This window comes from Anastrepha ludens, chromosome 5 (genome assembly GCF_028408465.1).
Source record: "Anastrepha ludens isolate Willacy chromosome 5, idAnaLude1.1, whole genome shotgun sequence".
NCBI classification, from domain to species: domain Eukaryota; kingdom Metazoa; phylum Arthropoda; class Insecta; order Diptera; family Tephritidae; genus Anastrepha; species Anastrepha ludens.
The window spans coordinates 55,588,329-55,612,334 of NC_071501.1; the positions used below are offsets into that span (position 1 = coordinate 55,588,329).

Here is a 24,006-nt window from a genome sequence, read left to right on the forward strand (position 1 = left end):
TTGCATATCACACAAGAACTTTAGCGAGTACCACTTTCATCAGCAGATAGAACAGTTGTTTTTGCAGTTGTTTTGTGTGAGAAAACGAATATGAAAATTTAAAAAATGTGGAAACAGATCAAGGCGGAGTTCTCATTTTTGCATATCACACAAGAACTTTAGCGAGTACCACTTTCATCAGCAGATAGAACAGTTGTTTTTGCAGTTGTTTTGTGTGAGAAAACGAATATGAAAATTTAAAAAATGTGGAAACAGATCAAGGCGGAGTTCTCATCTGCGATTGGAGTATCACATCTTCTTTAATTAAACAATTAAATAAAGTTGGAGGTTTAATTATATGTACATAATTTGCTTAATTTTTTGAAAGTAGATGTTTTAATAATAGATGTAACAGTGCGTTAAATTTTTTGGAATTAAAATTTGAAATATTTTGAGTCCAAATATACTTTCACTCTATTTATTATATATCATGTAAATGATAAAAAGTTTAAACCATTAGGTAAAGAATCTATTTGTTTTAAAATAAGACTTTATACTTGCGTTCACTCAATTAGGAAAATGTATAAAAATGTTAATTTTTATAATATTTATTTGCAACAAATACAAAATTACAGGTTAGTTTAGGAGAGACCACTAAACGGTTGACCCCGTTTTATAAAAAAACTCAGATTTCTTCGTTGGTGAGTGTTCATGAACAGTTATCTACCACAGTGTAAAGAACACGGAAGTTAGCGCCTTCCGAAAACCTACTTTATTTTTCCCGATTTTGACAACCACTAACTTAAAGCATACGTGACGCAGTAATTACCAATAAATCCACAAAACTAATCTACCCGTTCACATATGGGAGATTACCTGCAAATTGAAAATCAGCTGACAAAACCGTTTTAAACGTTTTTCTTCATAGTGGAATGGTGGAATATTTGGAGGTTTTGTTTGTTTATACATATAATCAATATCTAATTTAATTGCGCAATTAGCTGCTATGGCAGCAATACACATACGTCAATTCTATTCAGACCAAAGCGTCTATGGACACACGTAAGCATTTGAGAGTATGTCAGCTTTTTTTTATATTAGTTAATACAATAATCAACGGGTGACCGTATAATTTAGGTGAGGCACGGCAAGTTCTGGGAGCTAGACATTCCTTCCATCCAGCGCTTTAGGATAAGCCGGGATTCCTTCGCCTTTTTAGGTAACAAAGTCACTTCCATTGCAAAAACTGATGCAATGTTTAGCAAAACTGCATCCCTTTACACAAACGTATCGCGAGTGCTTTATATGCCCTTGGTTCCTCAGCTGATTACAGGGCGATCGGCAGACTGTTCGGGGTATCAAAAGGAAGCATATAAAATATTTTACATGACTTTTGCTCAGCGGTCTGGGATAAGCTCGCTCCTACGTATTTGCCCAATAGATTTCTTACCCAAGAAAAAATTGAAGAATTGGATTTCCACATTGTTTGGATGCTGTCGGTAAGTGTGTATAATTTGACTAATGTTGAAAGATCTCAAATAAATTTAACTACCTTCAGATAGATTGAAATAAGACCCTCAATCAGTGATGGTGTATACTATTATAACTATAAGGGTTGGTACTGAATGGTTTTATTAGCCCTCATTGACCACAGGAGTTTATATTGTATTGTATTGTCTATTCGGCTTTACAACTCAACGGCCAGATGCAGCGAAACGATTTTTAATTACCAACTTTGCAAGTCTAGGAGAGTAGTAGAGAACGTTTTCGGTTACTTGAAAGCAACGTTTAGAAAAATTGGTAAAGCCAAACTAATTTTAAATTCATATGTGTTAAGACTCTTCAAATAAACACACAAAATGAAGAGAAGTTATTTGCTTATAAATATTCAGATTTCATAATTTGTGATTTGATTTTTAAATTAAAGAAACTAATCAAAATGGTCAATGCGAATCTACTAAAGATGGTATCGGTAAATTAGCAAATTTGCTTTTTTTCTTTCGCCGTGGTCATGCGGCAGACAGCACAGCATGAAAAATGCGAATTCATTCTTTGCTTTCTACTCGAACGTGCAAAACGTTGTTGTTGACCTAGTGTCACCACCTTGAATGCATGTGCCGTAAGTGCCGCTTGTTAAATTGGGAGGCACGAATTATAATTATACCTCCAAATGCGGTTTTGTGCGTTTTTGTTTGCCGACGCTTACAAGTGAAAAAATTAGTTTTAATTAAACGCAAAGACATATTTTAAATGATTTGCTAATTTATATTAAACGTGCAAATGTACCGACAAAACAAAAACATGAATTAGCCTTGATGGCGACAGCAGATAGCGATACAGTGCTCGCTGTCTTGGTCTACCGCAATATGAGTTAGACGAAGACGACTCATGTACGTTGTGCCACACAAAAGCGTAATTATTTTTAGTGAGCTTATGGAGACTCCCGACAACATGTACGAATCCTCGAAGAAAACCACTGTAACATGTGCACAGACCTAGGAAACTTCGCATATTTCTTAGTCGGAGCCACTCTTTTACTGTGCTTCGTCTGTCTTGACGCCTTCAATTGTCACTTTATGTCCAAGATACTTTGCTTCTGTTTTAAACACTCGCATTTCTTTAGAATCAGTCGCAACCAAGACCTAATGAAGTCAGGGGTTTGCTTTCTGGAATTTTTCACTTTCCTGTTGTGATCCATCGCTTCTATAGCCCGACATTTCCCAATTACAGCTCCTTTATCCAAAATAACTGGTAACTTGAAATTTTTTAGGACCCTTACTGGAACACTCTTGTCTTTTCCAGTCTTTACTAGTGTTCTTTCAATAATTAGAAGCTTCTATGACCAATACTTCACCTGTCCCACAGCCTTCTTCCACATTATCTTCAAATTTTGACAGAATCCCTTGACACTGACTTAGGGTTGCCTTCCTGGATTGTACGTTGCTCATACCCAGCGCTTAAAGGTATCTCCATATTTTGACTCGACAGAACTCTTCTATCCAAATCCAAAATAAAACCGTGGAGCGGCATGAAATTTACGCTAATTATGTCTTCATCCGTGGTTTAAGCCAATAAAAATGTGTGAACGACCTTTCCGGAACGACCATTTACAGTTCTCTTATCGTCAAGCTGTTGCTTTTCTGTCCAATTTACGAGACAGAGGCTGTGGAGCATACATTTGTGGAAACCAGTTCTCGCACCGTAGAGCTGTGTATTGGGAGCGACATTGTCAGTCTCTGCGCATCGCTTTCTTCCACCTGGGTTCATCTTCTGTGGGCTGCGTAATATACTGCAATTGCTTCAGATATGTCCGGCCTTATCGCAGTTGTAACACTTTATGCTCGAACTGCTGAGTCGTCAGTATTCCCCTTATTGTTCCTTCCAAAGCGGTAAGCTCTTCAAATTGGGTTAATGGACTTGGCGAACTGATTTGCTCCATAGAGCTATTGTTTCCTGTTTCAGTGCAAAAGACACTGTTTCAGAAAACGTCCCTTTCGGTCTTGAGTATTCTGCCCGTTTTGTGCCCTGATCTCGCATACATCTTACGAACGCTAGGCACTTCGTCTTTTCCACTAAATCTGCTGTTTCATGAGTATACGCCAAATGCGCTAAGCGTTCATATCTCAGTCGCATATTCGTGTAAGCTCTCATTTGGAAGGGATTCGTCAGTTCCATCTAGGATCTTTGTTGATTGTGGTCACTCCCATAACATCTCCCTATAGCTGCCATCAGACTCTCATAGTTACCCGTTTGGGCTTCTAGAACTGCTCACAGTATTTCGGCGGGGGAACTCTTGAGCGAGACAACCAATGCAGAAGCTTTGTCTGCAGTACTCCAGTGCTGTTATTTGGAACTGGAGCGTAAACATAGGGAATGGTACAGTGCCGTCGAAGGATGGGAGTTTTACTTTGGGGCCACTTGTTACGTTTTTATCCAAATAAAATGTCCCGCAATAATTCCTCAGAGTTCAATCACTGGAACGCTAAATAAAGTCACAAACTAATATCAAATAATTTGCTTGCTTTAGTGAATCACTACTATTAGGTTATATGCTTAAATGCATAGCTGCAGATAAATACCCTATGCGCATGCATCTTTGCTTATATTCATGTGCTTAATAACGATCGTAATTTCTAGATTTTTCAATTCACGCTTTTTGGCGAGTTCTGTCTCGCCATCTACTGTCAAGCAAGAATGATAGAGAAAGAGACTGCGCCTTCCGAATTCGCCGTGTCGTAAGGGCTCATCAATAAACAAGCATAAGGAGGGGAATTAACTGTTTGTAACGGAAAGAATAGGCGAAAGCAATTTAAACAACCAAACACAAGAAGTTAAAGCACAAATGAATATAAAGCCTGCGAATGCAATTATTTGCGTTTTTATCCGGAAGACATTGTGGCTAGAAAGTATGTGTGTGTGCGTATAATTGTTTGTGTGGGGTTTTTCTAGTTGTCTTCGTCTCGTTCACCTAACGGTAGGCCAAGGAAACTTGCTGTTTCAAGTTCGGTCCAGAGGGAGAGAGGTGTTAGATGATTGGGTTTGATGGGGCATGTGAAAAGATGATTAGTGTCGTGAATAGTGCCTTCACGTGCTAAACATATGTTTAGTATGCCGGTGTCAATTCTGGATAAGAAAGAGTTTCACCTGCTACAGTATTCAGAACATAATTGTGCTAACTGTGTTCGGTCCAGTGAGTGTCGGCCAATTTTGCCCTGGATCTCGTCGGTGTAATTGAAGAGGTGCCTCCTGACGTACACAAGAGGCCGCTCTGGCTCAAGCAGGTGTCTGCATCGGTGGGACCTGCGGTAATACCCTATCAGAAACTGAAGCTTCACGCATCTCTTCGAGTCCGACGAACTGCAACCGTTGAAGGTGATATCCACCTTGGCGTTGTGCTTCGTCGGGTTCGACAGGACCTTATGATGGACCAGAGCTTACTCACACTAGAGGTGAAGTTGCAGTATTCAAATGCTGTTCCCATTTAGTCCCCTTATGTTGGGTGACCAGTTGCCGAATCTCCAAATCGAGTCTATCTGCTCTGCCAAGTGCTGTCCTCAACGACCGTTTGGAAAACTTGAGTGCCAAAGATCGTGATACGCATTAAAGTAACCTGTTACCAATCGGTTTTCACCACTGATAAGCGCACCAATTTAACGGTGATATCCAGATGGATGTAAAAAATTTTGCGCTCGGAAACACCTGACCGGATAGCAGTACCTTAGCATTCTACAGTGCTGCCCTTGTGGTCGATGCCTTCGTCAATGAGACGATACTGCACAGTTTGGTAGACTATTAGCCCTAGGCTCCCACTGTTATCTCGCTTGCAATCCTTTCTGTGTGCGTTATAGCCATCCCTGGTAATTAGGAAGGAGCTAGCGTGCGGTTTTGTCTGTTGGGCCGCAGCTGTTTTGATTCCATGTCGGCTCATAAGGCGACTATCTCATCTATCTTGATCATGAGTCCGTTGTAGTTTAGTTGGAGAAGCTGGCATCCCCTCCGGAGTTTAGACGTAAAGGGGGGGGGGGGGGGGGGTGAAGATTACGTAAGGTTGTCTGCGTTGGTCCTGCTTAGTATTCCGCAGTTGGGGTATATTCAGAAACGCATTATAAATGCGCAGTAATTGCAGCGCTGACAGCACTGCCAATGTGACAAGTGTTGCAATTGATAGATTGGCAGTATTAAAATTTTTCCTGCAAATAATGCGCGACGTTTGATACAAAAACGGCGTTTTGGAACGCGATGCATTTGCAGTACTGCCATATTTGCATTTCTGAACGCATTGCCAACACTGCAAAAGTACGTTGCGCATTATAATGCGTTATTGAATATACCCTTGTTGTTGCGGCCTGATGGTAGTAGACCGCAGTCGCGTGTCCCCTCACATTCGCATCGCAGTTGGTTCAACGTTACCGGAATGACTCGGATTTTTCCTGACCACACGGGCTGTGGTCCAGTATAAGTTAACACCAGTAAAATTCAAATTCAATTTATTACTTTCCCATAGAATTCGAGTGAACTCGATACTAACAAAATTATAAGCAGACATTAGGTCAACATAAAATAATAAAGCGTAGTGGAAATGCAAAGGTATTCGTATCGTATTTACCAACGGAAATGCAAACGTATTCGAATCGTATTTACTAATAAGTTTAATTAGGTAAATAAGTTGTAATAAGAAAGTATTGAAAGTGTATAGTCAGTCAGAAGTTTGAAGTGAAATAAAGAAGAACTAAAAGCTCTAATTATTTTTTAAAAACATCAAATTAATTATAATTTGAAAACTTATACTAACCCTGTCTAGCATACCGTTCCTCTTGTGTTTGGTTGTTTTCATTGCTTTTGCATACTCTTCTTCTTCACAAACAAGTAATTCCCCTTCCTTTTGTTTGTTTATTGATGGACTCTTGTGGGGGCATGAAAGTGCCACACATATATATATATATTACTATTAACTGCTTTATTCAAATAAACGATTCAAATTTTACAAACTATAAATTTAGTGATAAAAACTGCTTTGCGTGTTACTCGATTCAAGGTTCTGAAAGCTAATAATTTCAGTTACGAAAAATGATTATTCAAAAAGTTCTTGCTACAAAACTGCGAAGAAGAAAACAAAAGGAATTCGTGAGAACTCCTTTACGAATACTGGTGTTGCCACATTGGATTGTTCAGTTTGTTCCCACAATACTCCCCCCTAAATGAGGCTTTATATGGGACTTCTTAAAGTCTAATTTAAGGTTGGCTATTTGGCGCGTGTGCTGATCTCTGCTGCAGTGGTAGACACGTTGATGTTGTAGGATGAAGGGGTACCCCCGAGTTGACCAATGCGCGTCTAAAGTGGGCAGCGCTTCCAAAAATATCATCACTGGCTAAATGAGCGGGTTTAATACGGTCTATGTTGACGGTGACTTCTCGCCCATTTACGTCTATTATAAAGAGCTTATTGTCTATGCGTTTGACTATTTTGTGGGGGCCCGAGTATGGCTGGTCGAGCGGCCGTTTAACTGCATCAACTCTCAGGAATACATGAGTGCAGGTCTCTATATCTTTGAAACAAAATGTCTTCTGCTTGTTGTGGTGTGTTGTCGGAGCGGGCCTTATTTTTCGCATATGTGAACGGAATTCGTCTAGAAAACTATGAGGGTCCACTGGCGGATCGGTGTTTGTGAAGAACTCGCCGGGCACCTGTAGTGTTGAGCCATAGAGATATTCTGCTGGAGAGGCTTTTAGATCTTCCTTGTAGTATGTCCTAAGTCCCAGGAGAACGGTGGGTAGCGCCTGGGTCCATTGCGGGGTCTGATGGCACATTATTGCTGCCTTCAATGTGCGGTGCCATCTTTCAACTAGGCCATTTGAAGCTGGGTGGTATGCTGTAGTACGGATTCGTTTACCCCCGACCAATCGTGAGAGTGCTGTGAAGAGTGCGCTTTCGAATTGTGAACCCTGGTCCGTGGTTAGCAACTTGGGACATCCGAAGCGTGATATCCAATGTGTGTAGAATAAGCTGGCAACGGTGCTGGCCGTAATATCTTTTATAGCAATTGCTTCGGGCCACTTGGTGAAGCGATCGATGGCTGTTAGGCAATACCTGAACCCCTGCGAATCGGGCAATGGACCGACCAGATCCAGGTGGACGTGGTCGAACCTTTCGTCGGGCTCTGGAAATGCTGCAAATCTTGTGTGCGCGTGTCGCGCTGTCTTGGAACGTTGGCATGGGATGCAGTTTCTGGCCCACTCGGTGATGCCTTTGTTCATTGACGGCCAAACATATCGTTGTGCGACGATTTTAACGGTGGATCTGCCGCTGGGATGTGCCAAGTTGTGCAGTGCCTCGTAGACTTTGCGACGTAACCCTAACGGCACAAATGGACGAATGTTATTGGTGGAGACATCGCAGTAGATTGCCTGCCCGTCCAAACCAAAGGTTAGTTTCTGGAACTTAAGTGATGTTTCGTTCTGCTCAAGTAATTGTTTTAGCTCATCGTCTGCTGCTTGGGTGCGTGATAACTCATCGTGGTCGATCATAACCGGTGTATGCATTGTGTCAATACGCGAAAAAGTGTCCGCTATGTCGTTGTCCGAGCCAGAGATGTGGTCTATTCTTGTGGTGAATTGACTAATGAATCCCAGTTGTCTTATTTGGCGTGGAGAAGCTTTATCGGACTGCTGTCGAAATGCGTAAATCAACGGTTTGTGATCGGTTCTGACAGTGAACTCACGGGCGTCGACCCAATGCCGGAAGTTCTTGATTGCTTCGAAAATCGCCGTCAGTTCCCTATCATATGTGCTATAGTTCTTCTGTGCTGGCGAAAGTTTCTTCGAAAAGAACCCAAGCGGCTGCCACGTGCCGTTATGTTGTTGCTCCAAAACCGCTCCTAACGCTGTGCTAGATGCGTCGCACGTGACTCGAAGCTTGGCGCCAGAAATCGGATGTGCTAAGAGGGTAGCTTGAGCGAGCTTCTCTTTCACCTCTTCGAAAGCCTTTTCGGACTCTGTTGTCCATGGAACTGGTCGCCGATCGTTTTTCTTAGGGTCTTTAAGAAGGTCGTTGAGTGGTACTTGAATGGAGGCGGCTCTACTGATGTGTCTTCTATAGAAGTTAACGGCCCCTAAAAATCTCCTTAATTCTAAAATAGTTTTAGGCTTCGGAAAGTCTCGTAATGCTTGGACACGGTCTGGAAGTGGCGCGGAGCCGTTGGGCGTTATGCGGTAGCCTAGGAAATCAACGGTGGAAGCTCCGAAAACGCATTTATCGGCGTTTATGCAGAGTCCGTATTTGCTGAGTTGTTGGAAAACTAGACGAAGATGCTGCTCATGTTGTTGGGTGCTGTTTGATGCTATCAGTAAGTCATCGATGTAGGCGTAAACGAATTCGAGTCCTGACAGGGCTTCGTTGATGAAACGCTGGAACGATTGGGCGGCGTTACGGAGCCCGAACGGCATTGAGGTAAACTCAAACAGACCGAATGGGGTGATTACGGCAGTTTTGGGGATGTCCTCTTCTGCTACCGGTATGTGATGAAATGCGCGTCTGAGATCGATTTTAGTAAATATGTTTTTCCCTGCCAGGATCGAAGAGTAGTCCTGGAGCAGAGAAATTGGGTACCGGTCCGGGGTAGTTTGCTCGTTTAATCTGCGGTAGTCTCCACATGGTCTCCAATCTCCGTTCTTTTTCTTTGCCATGTGGAGGGGGCTGGCCCAAGGACTGTTCGATGGCCTCGCGTAACCCAAATCTACCATGAGTTGGAATTCTTCTTTTGCGATTTTGAGGCGTTCCGGACATAGTTGGAGGCATGGTGGGCCGGTGGTGGGTATGAAGTGCTTGACGGAGTGTTTGGTTGCCGTACGGTTTGACGGATTGCCCAACAATTCCGGGAACTCCTTCAGAATGTTGCTGAATCTGTTAGTTTGCGTGAGTGTGGTAATGTCGGTGATTGATGCTGTTGCATATGAGCCGACGCTACGGTTACCTGAGTTGCGGTCAATTAAACAGCCTTGTTTCAGATCCACTATAAGCCCGTATTCGTGTAGGAGGTCTGCGCCGATTATGGGGTACGGTACGTTGGCCATACAGAATACCCAGCGAATCGGTTGACGTAGTCCTATGTTAAGAGTGAGGGGCTTATCGCCATACGTGTCGATTTTGGTGCCGTTTGCTGCCTGTAGTCGAAGCGCTCTTGGTGATAGTTTGACTCCTTGTGGAGGTGGGGTGACAGAAATATCCGCGCCGGTATCGACGAGGAGTTTCATGCCTGTGTTGCGATCGTAAACGAAAAGTCGACGAGGTGTTGTATCGCCGCCGGTGCTCGTCGATACTACTGGCGGCTGCTTGCGTTTCCCTTGCCTTCGACGAATGCGCAGGGTTTCGTGCATTTGTTAGCGCGTGCCCCGAACCTGCGGTGGTAGAAACATACAAGTGGTGTGGAATAGGAAGCGTTTGGCAATGGATTGCTGGTTCCACTGCTGTTATTGTTACTGCGCTCAAGGATTAACTTCTCCAGTTGCTCAGCTAGTTTGTCGACTTGTTGTTGTAGCGCATTCGTACTGACATTTCGTGAGACTGGCATGAGATTTTGGTAATTTGCGTTGCGTTGCACCTCCATTACTTGATTAGCGAGCTGGGAGAGTTGGACGTTATCTTCTTGGTCCCTTCCCACTAGTGCCATTTGGACTTGTGGCGGAAGTCGCTCTAACCAAATAACTCGAACGAATGCCGGGTCGAGTTTATCTCCTCCCAGACGATTTATTTCCGCGAGTAATTCGGATGGACGTCGGTCGCCCAACTCTACGCCAGATAACAGCATTTTGAATCGTCGACTCTGTGAGAGTGCAAAATGGTTCAATAGTGCGTTTTTCAGCGTGCTATACTTATCGTTTGTAGGCGGGTTGGTTATTAAATTTTCCACGACGATTAGAGCATCTTGATCCAAGCGAGCGATGACGGTATAATATTTGGTTGCGTCGGATGTGATTCTGCGAAGCTGGAATTGCGCCTCTACTGCAGCGAACCATAGTTGTGCCTGCTGGCTCCAGAATGGGGGTAGCTCTATGCGTTCGTACCGGTCTACATGTGTTCTGGGGGATTGGAAATCTGCCTCGGAATCTCCGTTGGATGCACCATCCTGTTCAATCGTGTCCTCAGTGTTGGACATCTTGTTGCGCTAAAATTATCACGTCGGGGTCACCAATTATGTGGGGACATGAAAGTGCCACACATATATATATATATATTACTATTAACTGCTTTATTCAAATAAACGATTCAAATTTTACAAACTATAAATTTAGTGATAAAAACTGCTTTGCGTGTTACTCGATTCAAGGTTCTGAAAGCTAATAATTTCAGTTACGAAAAATGATTATTCAAAAAGTTCTTGCTACAAAACTGCGAAGAAGAAAACAAAAGGAATTCGTGAGAACTCCTTTACGAATACTGGTGTTGCCACATTGGATTGTTCAGTTTGTTCCCACACTCTCACGACTCGGTGAATTTGGAAAGTGCAATCTTCTATTCTACCATTCTTGATTGCTAGTCGTTTCGGGAACATTCGCGTTACAATATGCTATGACACTAAGGATTACCGTAGTTTTGTATAAGTGGAAGAACTTTCAGAAATGACCCGGAAAACACATACAACTATGAGTATTATAAATACAGAGTATAAATATATTGTATTTTAAAATTTACAGCAATTAAGAAATTTTATTACCTGCCTTCTTTCTATTACATTTCTATGTGCTTATTTCTTGGTTTGTGTTTTTCTTAAAACTTGTGACACTTTTGCTTATTCACACATTCTTTTACTTATCCACACTATTGAGCCAAAAAAGAATATTATCAGCAGAAACCGATGTCAGAGTTTGCCGTAAATTAGGCGACATACACATGTCTGTACTCCAAATATATTTTTACCTAACACTGATTTGAAAGCAAAAAACCAGGTGAGTGTGTAATAGTTGCGGCAGTGATTGTTTTTGCGTTAACGAACGCATACTTGCAAAAATCACCTATATACCATACTTACCTGCAAAACAAAGAATTCCGAAGGCTTGAGAATTGAGAGCATGGAATTGTAAAAACCACAGGAATAGAGCGCCAAAAAAAAAAGTAGGATGATCCTAAACGCAACCCTGAAATCTTTGTCGATGTATCGTGTTCCTAAAAGTATCGTTGATGTTCGCGATACGCAACAAAAAGTAACCAAAGCATCAGCAAAAAATCTGGTGCAATATGTGTACATGTACAAAGGACAAAATGGCGGAAAACGAAGAAGGTAAGTTTTAATGAAATTGTTTTTATCATTATAAGATTATTTTTTTTTACTATTTAATTTTTATTATTCAAAGTAAAATGAAATGTTCCAAAACGTCAATAGGGTTGCAAGGCATAACTTTACAAAGTATCAATAATTTACTGATGCAATGTATAGATAAGGTATTTATGCAGTATTGATGCGATACTTTTACATTGTGTACATACATTGTAGAAAACGCCCATATTTGCGTAATAACGAAATTAACATTCTCAATAACATAAAATTATGGGGTTTATATTAACCGAGATGTAGTTATGTATGTATACATAGCTTCACTTCATTGTAAATAACGAATAATGCTTATTTAACCTGTTAAGCGATTAATTTTTCTTAGACAGCTCGATTTACTGTGCTGAATTACTTTCAAGCGATGGACTGTCGATGCAAAATCGGTTTTCAACCAAATATTGGATCCACCGCATTGTTGGCTGAGCGATTATGATAACGATTATCAGGAAATTCAGTGTTCATGCTTACTTTATAATGCCAAAATAACAGGGAAATTTTCGTTTTTTGCTTAACTTTAAATTTCATAGCTAATGCAATTTCCTTTTTCGGCGTCATGCACATATACGACATTAACTAAAAAATGAACTTTTGAAATTGACATAATTACTTAACAGGTTAAGGCTTAAATTGCACTGCAACACATTTACCGAGAATTTCTGAATAATCGAAGCGTATCTGCTTTTTTTTATGTGGATACGTATGCAACCACTTGCATTACAATTAACTTAACTATATAATGCATTAGAACTGCTTTTTCGATTACATATACATATGTTTTTCGAAAAAGTAGTTTGCACAGGGATTTCTTCATATTTTATGTCAAAAGAAGCACTCACAGCTTAGCATTACAGTGGGTAAATAAAATTTCGCCATTCTCGACCATTTCGTTTGAAGCATCGTTACTTAAACCAATATTTTTAAAAAATTGTGCGGCGCTAGAATTTTTATATTTACTTTTTAGACTTCCAGGAGTTCTACTCAGGATAGGTGATGGCACAGGCGCTAGTTCATTATTCAATTCTTGAAAGTTTGATCTCAATTTATTGTGATTGTATGTTGCTACTTCTTCCCATTCAACAACTGGGAAAACACAAGCGTCGACGTTTTCAAATATTTTACACCAATGAGCTTGTGTTTTTTCTAGAAAAGCTTTCTTTACTGCATCTCTGGCACTTTCTTTCTGGGATTGATTTTCATAATACTGAGTAAGTTCAGGCAATCCCAATTTTTGTTTAAATGTATTGAAGAACTGTGGTTCCAATGCTCCTACAGACATGTATTTACCGTCTTTTGTTTCGTATGAATCATAAAAGAAAGCTCCTCCATCTAACATGTTTTGCCCTGCAGAGTTTCCCCAGATGGGAAGGGAACGAGACAAAAACAACCATGAGGATAAGTAAGCAACACCCTCACACATGGAAGCATCAATTATTTGTCCACACCCAGAACGATGGCGTTCTAAAAGTGCTAAACAAATTCCTAAAGCACAACTTAAACCTCCGCCAGCAAAATCTGCTAAAATATTAATAGGTGGTGTTGGCTTGTTATTTTGAGAGCGGAGCATAGAGAGCACACCAGAAATAGCAAGGTAGTTAATGTCATGTCCGGCTCGCTTGGCTAAGGGTCCATATTGGCCAAATCCTGTTAAACGGGCGTAAATTAACCTTGGGTTTTCCTTACACAAGTCATCTGGTCCAAGGCCAATATTTTCCATGACTCCAGGTCGAAACGGATCAATTAAAACATCATGAGTTAGAACAAGTCTGCGAGCAAGTTCACGTCCCTCAGCTTCCTTTATATTAATCCTTAGAGTACTTTTTCCGCATTGTAACACATCGAAATTAGTTTCCCAAACCTAAAATTATTAAAAAAAAAAAGTATAAGTACTTATAGGCTTATATTTGTCCCAGGATCAATACCTTTTCCATCTTAATTTGCATTATTAAAAAATGTATATATGTATCGTTCATGCTAACAATTTAGATCTTTCATGAAAAGTGCTAGCCTGTTGAAAATAGAATTTGAAGTCATTCAAACCGTCGATAAACCAATAGTTATTGTATTTTCAATTCATTAATTTAATTATTTTTTAAATTATTGAATCTAGTATTCATTGTTCAGCATTTATGCACATGAAAGATGTTAGAATAATAGAAAATATCGATTTGATGAAATACATTTTTTAACAGATAATTTTACTAAACTAGATACGAACGGGTCTTATAAATCCCTGTTTAATAAGAGTCTATTAGTCAATACTCGGGTCATTTTTCTAGTATGGCACAACGGATAACTTTATATGTCTTTATTTCTTGACTCTGTGGATTCCCTAGTCTATTTGCCAATAGAAGTAAACCCATGATGTTCAATGATATGATATTAACATGGATAGGCTTTAATTATTTCTTCCGTATCCAAAACTTTAAACTTATCCACGTAAAATCTGTAAAAGTATGACAAATCTGTCAATCAATGTTCTACCGATTGGTGTTATTTGCGATGAAATTTCGGAGTTGGTTAATATGTATTGCCATAATTTGGTGAACCACTATCTCCCAGTTTAGGTTTATCCATAACACAGGGCTTGAACTATTTTCTTTCCACATAGAGACAATGGCCGAAGTGAGGCAATGGTCAAAGCAACAAAATATTTTCCTTGATTTGTTTTCAAGATTTATACATTTCAGCAACTTGAACGGCTTGAGCTTCTCTACTTGTACTACGCTTTAAAGTACTCGACAACGATTCCCTAAAAATGCACGGGCTCAGTTTATTCAGCTGATAGACCAACAGTTTCTCTATGATGCCATTGGAAATTTGCACCTGCAGCTTGCCAACGGGGTCGACTTTCATGTCCATCCGAATATCTTCTAGATGTTTGCCTGAAAGATAAGACGTATGTCATCAAAGCACTTTTGCAGAAGATCTAATATAGTTAGCATTTTTTATTCTCCAATCAAGCAGAAACACAAGGTAATTCGATTTTATATACAGGGTGCGCCATCTCGAGTTTCGGTATGGAAATATTGAATAACTTTGCTATCCATTGTCAGAAGGACTTGAGAAAAAATAATTTGGAAACGTCAATTCAGTACAATTTTAACGATGAATAACTTTACACCTAAAGAACGCGCGGAAATTGTGACCATGTATTTGGAAAATGGTCGTTCAATTGTGCTTGCTCAATGTACATACCGTCGAAAATACCGCGGTCGTAAAGTGCCTTCTGATAACACCATACGCAATCTGACTAAAAATTTTGAAGAATCGGGGTCTGTAGCAAATCATCAACGTGTTTCAGTTCGTAAAAGACGCTCCAATGAAATTGTTGAAACAGCCACACGGCGATCAAAACGATGAACTTTTTGAAGCTAAAGTTCCCTGGCCGGTTGATGTCGAAAGGTGGCGATGCTGAGTGGCCTCCAAGATCGCCGGATTTGACGCCGCCGGATTTTTTTTGTGGGGCTATTTAAAAAGTAGAGTATACGCCAACAAGCCCACTACATTGGAAGCGCTCAGGACCAACATTAGATCTGAAATAGAGGCAATATCACCCGAAATGCTAGCAAAAGTAATGAAAAATTCGAAAAAAAGAGCACAATATTGTGTGGCTCGTAAAGGTGGTCATTTGTTAGATGTTGTGTTCTAAGTGCAGTTGAAACAGATTCTAAAGGACAAAATCAAATAAAAAAACACCAACAAACATTCAATTTTGCTAGTTGCTAAAGTTATTCAATATTTCCATACCGAAGCTCGAGATGGCGCACACTGTACTAGCTACCGCAATTTCACCTTGACCCGCACTAGAAATTTTTTATTCTAAGATAGCAAAAGTTCTTGCAAAAAAGGGCAGAGCGCTATCCATATGATGAGTTATAAACCTTTTTGATAGCTATGAAGTTCATATGCATGTTTGCTAATTAAACAATACAATTTCGGAATTAAATTATCTATTCCTTTTCCTTGTATTTTCTTCATATCGTTAATAATAATTAAACAAACCAAAAACACCGAAGTATTCCACCAAAATAATTTCTATGAAGAAAAACCTTTCACAACAGTATTGACAGCTGATTGTCAATTTTGCAAGTAATCTGCCATATGTGAACGGGTAGACTAATTTTGTGAATTTATTGGTAATTAATGCATATGTGAACGTACTTTAAGGCTTAATTCAACGCACCGATAGTACCCGAGTTCGAAAGTAGCATTGATCACCTTGCGGAATGCGCGTTCGCCTGCACGCACATCGGTTTGGATGGGAAGAGCAGCGAATGTGTCCTCTGTGCATTTCTCGAAGCCAGCCCAATTAACTTTGGTAAAGTTACCATAGGTTCCGTGATTCGAGGAAAGCAAGTATGCGAAAACGCAGAACATGCCATGTTTTATTGCGACCGCTTTAGAGAGGAGCAAGCCCTGAGTCATCAACCGTCCTCCGGCACTATCATGTGAGATATGTGCGCAATCAGCGGTAAGTGGGAGGCAGCGCAAAAGTTGGCAGGTAAGATTATGACACGACTTCGCCATATTGATTGGGAACGCAAAGCGTTTCAGCAACAGAGAAGGCGGACAGTTTCTGACGAACCGACAAGAAGCACAGACGTTTGAGTGAAACACCCAATACAGTATCGTACAGAACACAAGACGGTGGTGAGTTAAGATAACACTACTGGAAGTTTCCCAATGTCTTTTTTACTTTGGAACCACCTATAAACACAGTGGGAGTAATTGGGACTATCGACGGTGAATAGCCTTCATATGCCTGCAGGAGAGGAACCTGGATGCAGGTGTCTTCGGACATAAACGCGGCTGTACCCAGAAGTTATACTTTTGTGGTCCCAGGGTAGAATTAGCTGAGGCGCAGGATTGTTATAGTATTAGTGGGAGCGTGCCCCACATGCCATTGGTGTGACGGCATCTTTGAGAGGTTTCTGACATTTTGATTTCAACCTCCTTCCAAAAAAAAAAAGTATGCAGGACTCTCAATTAAGACGAAAATGGGCCGATGCCACAGATAGTATAGGTCGCCAGGTCGCCGCTATTGATCAGACCAGCGCTAGGAATTGTTTGGTCAGGCGAGCTGCTGCAAATGCCCACTGCCCTGGTTGTGGCGTATTCGTTTACTGTACAGAAAGTCGAATCATCTACCTGCTCTGCCAAAAGTTATCCCTACGATTGTTTGGCAGGCTAGAGTGCCAGAAATAATGGTTTACATTAAAATCACCTTAGTACCTTACCATTCTAAGATGCTGTCCATGCGGTCGATGCCTTCGTCAATGAGACGATACTGCACAGTTTGGTAGACTATAAACGCTGGGCCCCCACCATTGTCTTGCTCGCAATTTTTTCTGTGAACCTTGTAGCCCTTCTGGTTATCAAGGAGAAGCTAGTATGCAGCTTTGTCTCTGGGACCGCAGCTATTGGCATTCCATGTCGACTTATGAAATCGATTATCTCGTCAATCTTACTCATGAGTACATTGCAGTTCAGTTGTAGGAGCTTGAAGTTCCCCGGGATGAAAGTTACGGATTAAAGTTCCTCGCCTTGAAATTTAATTTGGGCAAGTGTAAGTTTTAGTATGACAAAATATACTATTTAGAATACGGTTTCACTCGATCGGGCATAATTGATTCTCACATTAATACTATACAAAACTTCCCGCATGATCTCACACCAAAGCAGCAACAAGTCAGACTTGAGAGAGCGAAGGAGTTTCATCGCTTGGCCGAAAGCGCTAAATTCCCGAACATTGTGTTTTCTGACAGGAAAAAATTTCGAATTGAGCAATTCGTAAACGCCCAAAACTATAGGGTTTATTTGATCGACCGGATTTATATCCGGCTAAGGACTGTTACTTCAGCAGCATTCCTCGTATATGCACGGGGAATGTTTATGATGCTACAACAACAATCACAGCCTGGTGGGCAGACAAACATTTCAGTGGCATATCATGGACGTTTCAACAGGACTCGGCACCGTCTCACAAAGCTCGAGTGAAGCAAGAATGGTTAAAAAACAACGTTCCGAACTTCAAACGTCCACACAATGACTCTCAAATTCACCAGATATGAATCCGACGGAATATTCTCTTTGGACCATTTTGGAGAGAAAGGTCGGAACTAAAAGATTCACCAGTCTCGAGGCGCTGAAAAAAGCCATTGACCGCGAGTGGGCCAAAATACCTGCAAGTCGGGCAGATTGCGATTCGTTTGTGGACCGTCTCAAGGCCATAGTCAAGGCAAAAGGTGGTCATATCGAGCAAAAGTAAATTGGTTCTTAATTTTGTAATATTTTCACACATTTTTTACTTTGATAGTAATTTTCCAAACTAAATTTATGGCCTTTTCAATTGGTTGCACTTCGAGTGCCGGACCTTGTAGATGATTTTAATGACTTTATGTCTATATCAGTAAATAACCCAGTATTACCTATATGCATATAACCCAGAACGAGGGATGGAATTACATTACGGCGCCAGTAGTATAGGTTTTGGTACAGCACTAAGGCAGCGATAGAGTGGTAACAAGTTTCCCCATATTTCGTATTTTTCTAAGATGGCAACAAATGTCGAATCGAGATACCGTAGTTCTTAATTACATTTTTTTCTATAATGTACAAGATTATATATATATAATTATATATATATATATATATATATAATTGGCGCATATATATATATATATATATATATATATATAATTGGCGCATATATATATATATATATATATAATTGGCGCATATATATATATATAATTGGCGCGTACACGCTTTTTGGGTGTTTGATCGAGCTCCTCCTCCTATTTGAGGCGTGCGTCTTGATGTTTATTAATATCCGAAGTATAAAAGGGCTAGAATTTAGTATAGTGCCGATCGCTTTGGAAAAAACGGTAAAAAGGGGGTGATAGAGGGGTGTATCCTCACCTTAAAACTGAAAACAGAACCTGCCGGAGGCTTATAGTTTTTAAGTAATTTAATGTTAAAGCTCTATAATTTAGCGAAAAGTTGGTGTTGCCATACACCTGAAATGAAAGCGAAGTTCGCACGCAGGGATGTTCAGTGGAAGGTTCATTGTAAAACTGCAGTATTTTTTGCTGTAATTTAAAGTTGAGAAATGAATTTGAAAATAAAAACATACAACTCATTTAAACTTAAAAACAATGATATTAAGCGTATCACAAAAAATAATAAAGTAATTAAAATTAAATTAAATTAATTAACACAGTATTTTTGCGTGGAACTCTTTATCGCGTATACATACGCAGGTTCCTTTGAATTTTACAGGAGCGTCGACTAGGAGGGTTTTTGTAAATTTGTTACCCTCATCAGTCCAACTCCGGCTACGCAATCCACAGTATTTTTGCGTAGAACTCCTTTTCGCGTGGGCGGCCTTCGGCCGCGCTTCAAAAAAATAACCCTCATCAGTCCAACTCCGGCTACGCAATCCACAGTATTTTTGCGTAGAACTCCTTTTCGCGTGGGCGGCCTTCGGCCGCGCTTCAAAAAAATAACCCTCATCAGTCCAACTCCGGCTACGCAATCCACAGTATTTTTGCGTAGAACTCCTTTTCGCGTGGGCGGCCTTCGGCCGCGCTTCAAAAAAATAACCCTCATCAGTCCAACTCCGGCTACGCAATCCACAGTATTTTTGCGTAAAACTCCTTTCCGTGTTAAAACCATTGAACCCAAAATTAAAACGTCATATGCGTGTATGTAGTAAGCAGGCACAATAACCCCCATTCCCATCATTAACACTAAACTCAAGTACTTAATTTTTGTTTTCATTTGCAGGCATCCGGCAACACCATACTGTTGTAATTCCAATCTTCTTCTTGTTCGCGCTTAAAATTGGAATGTGATTGCATAGGCAAATGAATTTGCATTTAATTTTAATAGATATAATTAGAATATTAGCATAAAAATCGGTACAAACACGCGTGTGAGTGTATATTTGGTGATTTATAGTGAAATGTTAAAAAATATAGAGTGTAATGTGGCAAATTATACTGATGTTCCCAAGGGCATTTTGAATGTAAATAATTAAAAAATTATTATTTCCCGATTAATTTAAAGTTATAAAGAGTGTTCCTTAACACCTCACTAACATCTCCACCAAGTTTCATTAAAAAAAACATTATAGTTTGCCAGAAATTCCAAGATCGGCACTGTTCTAAACTCCAGCCAAAGTCACAACTAATGTCAAAGCTTTGAAATGTTAGTTTGGTAGAACGTACAATTCTGGCCACTTACTGAAGTGGTTCATAACAACGAGTGTCACATTTATGGCTACTCGCTCAAATGGTGATTCCGCATTTTATTGACATAATTTTCCACTTCACTCTTTTGGACCTTCCGCTGTACCCAGAAGCCTTAGCCACAGATTGCTAACCTTCTACCTTTGAGAAACACATTACGTTTTCTGATCGTTCTCCAACCTTAAATGTTTGTTGGGATAATGTTTCGATGGCTATCAGGTGCCTAATAGCGCTATACTTTACTACAGCATTTGTTCACAACAAATCACTACTGTTATCGATACATTCTACTATTGTCGTTCGAATATATCATATATAAGAAATTGTGTACTTTGACCGTTCAGAATTTATTTGCGAATATATAACAAAAAAGCCAATATCTGCAATTGTTAGCCACCCTTAAACTGGAAATAATGAGAATTACGCTCCCTGATAACCTATATTGATTAGAACCGTTATCGCCGTACCTATATCCTTAACAGTATAAACACGTACCTTATCAACCCGCAGCACTGACGCACCAAAGTCGGCAAGAATTTTGCCACAAAACGGCCCTGGTGCCAGTCCGACGAATTCCACAACCCTTACATCCTTAAGAGGCATTTTTGATATACGGTTCAACAATAACAATTAGTGATTGAATAAAGAACCAATCAGTGGTGGGTGAGTCCAAGATTTTTAATCGATTTTCTCGATATGTTCTCTCGTAAACGAATTGCCACTTGATAATAGTCATTCTTAAGTTTTCTTTTTTAAAAGCAACCCACTCCCTCATTGTACGTCATTCCCTCTAATGTTGCGTATTTCATATGAGAATAGAACAAGGAAAATTAGATACTAAAAATTGTATATATTATGCATACAAATTTTATATTAAATGTGTTGAAAATAATTAGATAAAAAGATTTTTTCCACTTTTTTGCAGCAATTAAAGTTTTTGTTCTACCATTATGACGAAGTTGTGTACACAGATAAACTAAAATCAGCTTAACAGCTGCGGAAAACAAGAAACCCCAACAACATGCTGGAAAAAACGTATACAAGAAAGCTCTGACAGGGTGCGGATAAATGCGAAAAGGAGTATAACATTATTTAAAGCAACATGTTAGCTGACAATGGACCAAAACCCGATTTGGCAAAACTTTCCTTCGCGCGATTTTTATTCCAAATTTTCAGTATTTGTAAAAATATTTGTTTTTGTAATATATATGTATATTTGAAATGAAAGAAAGCGCCGCTATAAATAATAATAAAAGAATTGTTCCCTTTTGGTTGGCTGGGTTTTTCTTATTTCTCTTTGTTATTCTCTCTCTCATCGTTCGTTTGACAGTTCGCTCGTCAAATTTATTCTGCACGGTATTACAAACGGTTAGAAGAACATTTGTAATAATAGAATTTAAATAGAATTTGGACTATTATTTAGTACAAATAGTTTTAAATTGAATCTTAATGTAAAAAAGAATGTGTATAAGTGATTTTGTTACTTTTCTGTGTTTGTATTTAAGTGAAATAAGCGTCTGTAATAGGGCATTTTTTCAAGCTTATGCAAAAAAGATGCATTTTTAACGTTAAATATTGCTATTAATTCTTAATTTTAATTTATAAAAAGTAATATAAATCAAAAGGCTGATATAGTGACTACATTTGCGTGTTATAATTTTTAAATTCGGTCCACGCACGTAGACATTATAAGCAAATATAGGGTTTTTCAGTAAGAGCCCTTCAACTTTTGAACTTTTTTGAATAAAACACAAACGGTTTGACTTTTTTAACTCATTTTTTTTTTTATTATCGAGTTTGAACATATACATTTAAATATGAAATTCGATTTATTTTGCATGACCACCGCGTGCACGTTTTACGAAGTCCAACCGTTGAACCCAATTTTTCACCACTCTTTTGCATAAATCGGCCGAAATTCCAGCAATTTCGCGTTCAATATTGGCTCTAAGCTCACAAATCGTCGCCGCAAAATGGACCGTAAAATGGCCGTAATGCTCTTAAAGTAGCAGCAACAGAACGATTATTCTCATAAAAAATTTGCACGATTTGCAATCGTTGCTCAAGTGTGTAGCGTTCCATGATGATGATGTATACTAATGAAGTTTACAAATGACAAGCGAAAAATAAAAAAAGAGGTCTGTAAAGTCGGTTTACTGACGATAGTTTAACGTGACAACGTCATAAGAAAATATTGATGGAATGGTTGCAATTTTCAAAACAAAATTTTAATTTTATTTGTTTGATAGATATTTTGTATGGATATAGAGGAGGAGGTAAAAGGAATTGCAATGGAATAGGTCAAGTTACATTTACACAAACGGGAAAAATGTTGAAACATTAATAAAAAGCATGAAAGATATCTTCAATAAGAGGCACCATCATCGATTTGCCTTTTTCAAGACACTTTACACTCGAAACACTCCCTTTCATTTCCTACTTTTTCTATCATCGTCCTATTCTCAACAGAGAAATGGTTCATTACCATGCACACAGGAAGAAGGCATATGTAAATACAAGTATGTGAATTTATATACAAATGCGGATATACATACATATATGTGCTCACTCAAGTAGGACAGAGCCAGATGTCGAACGTTGCCGAACGCGGGGGCCGATTGTGCTCTTTGTCGTTCGTTCCGCGCTCTCGCTTGCAGTTCAAGCACATTAGCTTACATTTGCTTGCGTACGGAATAGATTCGTATATTTGATATGTCCACATGACTTGTATGCATCTTTACATATAGATTTATTCTTTTTGAAAATTGCGCGAAATTGTATATGTATATGCAGGTTTATATACATATATTAGTATACAACATATCTTATAAAGTATATGGTAAATATTACCATACTTTTTTTCCTTCATATATATATAATAAAAAAATTAATAATAATAACATTAAAACATCAGGTATTATTAACAAACTTGGTTTTATTTTAAATTCTTCAAGTAAATCAAATTAATAATAATCAGTAAGAAGGCATATGCAAATACAAATACGTGAATTTATATATGTACATACATATGCGCATATACATACATATATACAATCACTTAAGTAAGAGATAGCAAGATGTCGAACGTTGCCGTTCGTTTGCTTTGTCGTTCGCTCCGCGCTTTCGCTTGCAGTTCATTCAAGGTAACGACACATTTTTTCGTGCGTACAGCCGGCTTAACCGAATTATAAGACGTTATCACGTCAAAAATATTGCGTCGTTCGCCCTCCCTATCGGAAAAAAGTTGAAGCGCACCTATTGAACAACCCTATATATCGTGGTAGAAATGGAAAGCACAGTCCCCCATTTTAGCCTGCATATAATAAAACATTTCGATGGTTCTCTATCGCAGGATCTGGCGAGGAATTGCCAGTGACGTTTAACATTAGATAACAATCGGCCATGGAGTGTGGACGAAACCAATGCCACCTGTTATTGTGCTTCGTCGGGTTCGAAAGCCACCTTACGATTGCCCAGAGTCTGCTCACATCGTCTTGACGTGCTTACCTATTACCGAATCTCCAAATTAAGACCCTACATCAGAGAACTCCCGTTGTTAGAAATAAAGTAAAGCAAGTGTGTTGCCATTATATTGTGCCTTGTCATTTGACTGTCTAGTGATCGAACTCAGAGAAGTTATTGTAAGAGAATTATTTGAATTTTAACGTAAGAAAATTCGTAACTTTATGCATACACCATTATAAGAAGCTGGTTGTAGATTATTAACTTGATCGCAAAACAAAACTTTTATATATTTAAATAACGTGAAGACTAAACGAATACAACAAGTACAACCAAGCACGAGCACTACTTTCGATGTGGAAGATTTGTCAGAGGTCGACAAAAAGTAAGATGGTGATAATATTCAACTAATCTCACTTTACCCATTTTGTTTTCATTTCATTCACCTCTGTGTCCGGTTGCCGTAACATGCTTTCCCATACAAATTT

At 39.3% G+C, this 24,006-nt stretch overlaps 1 protein-coding gene and 1 long non-coding RNA gene across 6 annotated transcripts; one reads left to right on the plus strand and one right to left on the minus strand.

Moving 5' to 3' along the window:
* Positions 1 to 11,742: 11,742 nt before the first annotated feature.
* On the minus strand, positions 11,743 to 20,659 carry LOC128865262 (alpha-methylacyl-CoA racemase). Of its 4 annotated transcripts, none has more exons than XM_054105416.1 (4): positions 20,552 to 20,640; positions 14,286 to 14,686; positions 13,724 to 13,809; positions 11,743 to 13,659 (listed from the first exon to the last, which is right to left on the minus strand). In XM_054105416.1, the coding sequence occupies exons 3-4, from the start codon at positions 13,772 to 13,774 to the stop codon at positions 12,637 to 12,639; spliced, it is 1,074 nt and encodes a 357-aa protein (XP_053961391.1). In that variant the 5' UTR covers positions 13,775 to 13,809; positions 14,286 to 14,686; positions 20,552 to 20,640; the 3' UTR covers positions 11,743 to 12,636. The 4 variants fall into 4 exon arrangements, with proteins under 4 accessions (XP_053961391.1, XP_053961390.1, XP_053961392.1 ...); XM_054105415.1 differs by having other exon boundaries at positions 14,020 to 14,686; XM_054105417.1 differs by lacking the exon at positions 14,286 to 14,686 and having other exon boundaries at positions 20,552 to 20,620.
* LOC128865265 (uncharacterized) lies at positions 18,645 to 23,967 on the plus strand. 2 transcript variants are annotated; one of them, XR_008454777.1, is made up of 4 exons: positions 18,645 to 18,691; positions 19,593 to 19,833; positions 20,982 to 21,424; positions 23,409 to 23,967. It is a non-coding gene; the product is annotated as an uncharacterized LOC128865265 (long non-coding RNA). The 2 variants fall into 2 exon arrangements; XR_008454776.1 differs by lacking the exon at positions 18,645 to 18,691 and having other exon boundaries at positions 19,356 to 19,833.
* The last annotated feature ends 39 nt before the right edge of the window (positions 23,968 to 24,006 follow it).

Bases quoted from the DNA above. Each gene is read 5' to 3' on its own strand.
- LOC128865262 (XM_054105414.1), bottom strand. From the start codon at position 20,659: ATGCCTCTTAAGGATGTAAGGGTTGTGGAATTCGTCGGACTGGCACCA. The intron at 13,660-20,551 runs GTACGTGTTTAT...TAATAATTTTAG, and splicing joins CAGTGCTGCGGGTTGATAAG to GTTTGGGAAACTAATTTCGA.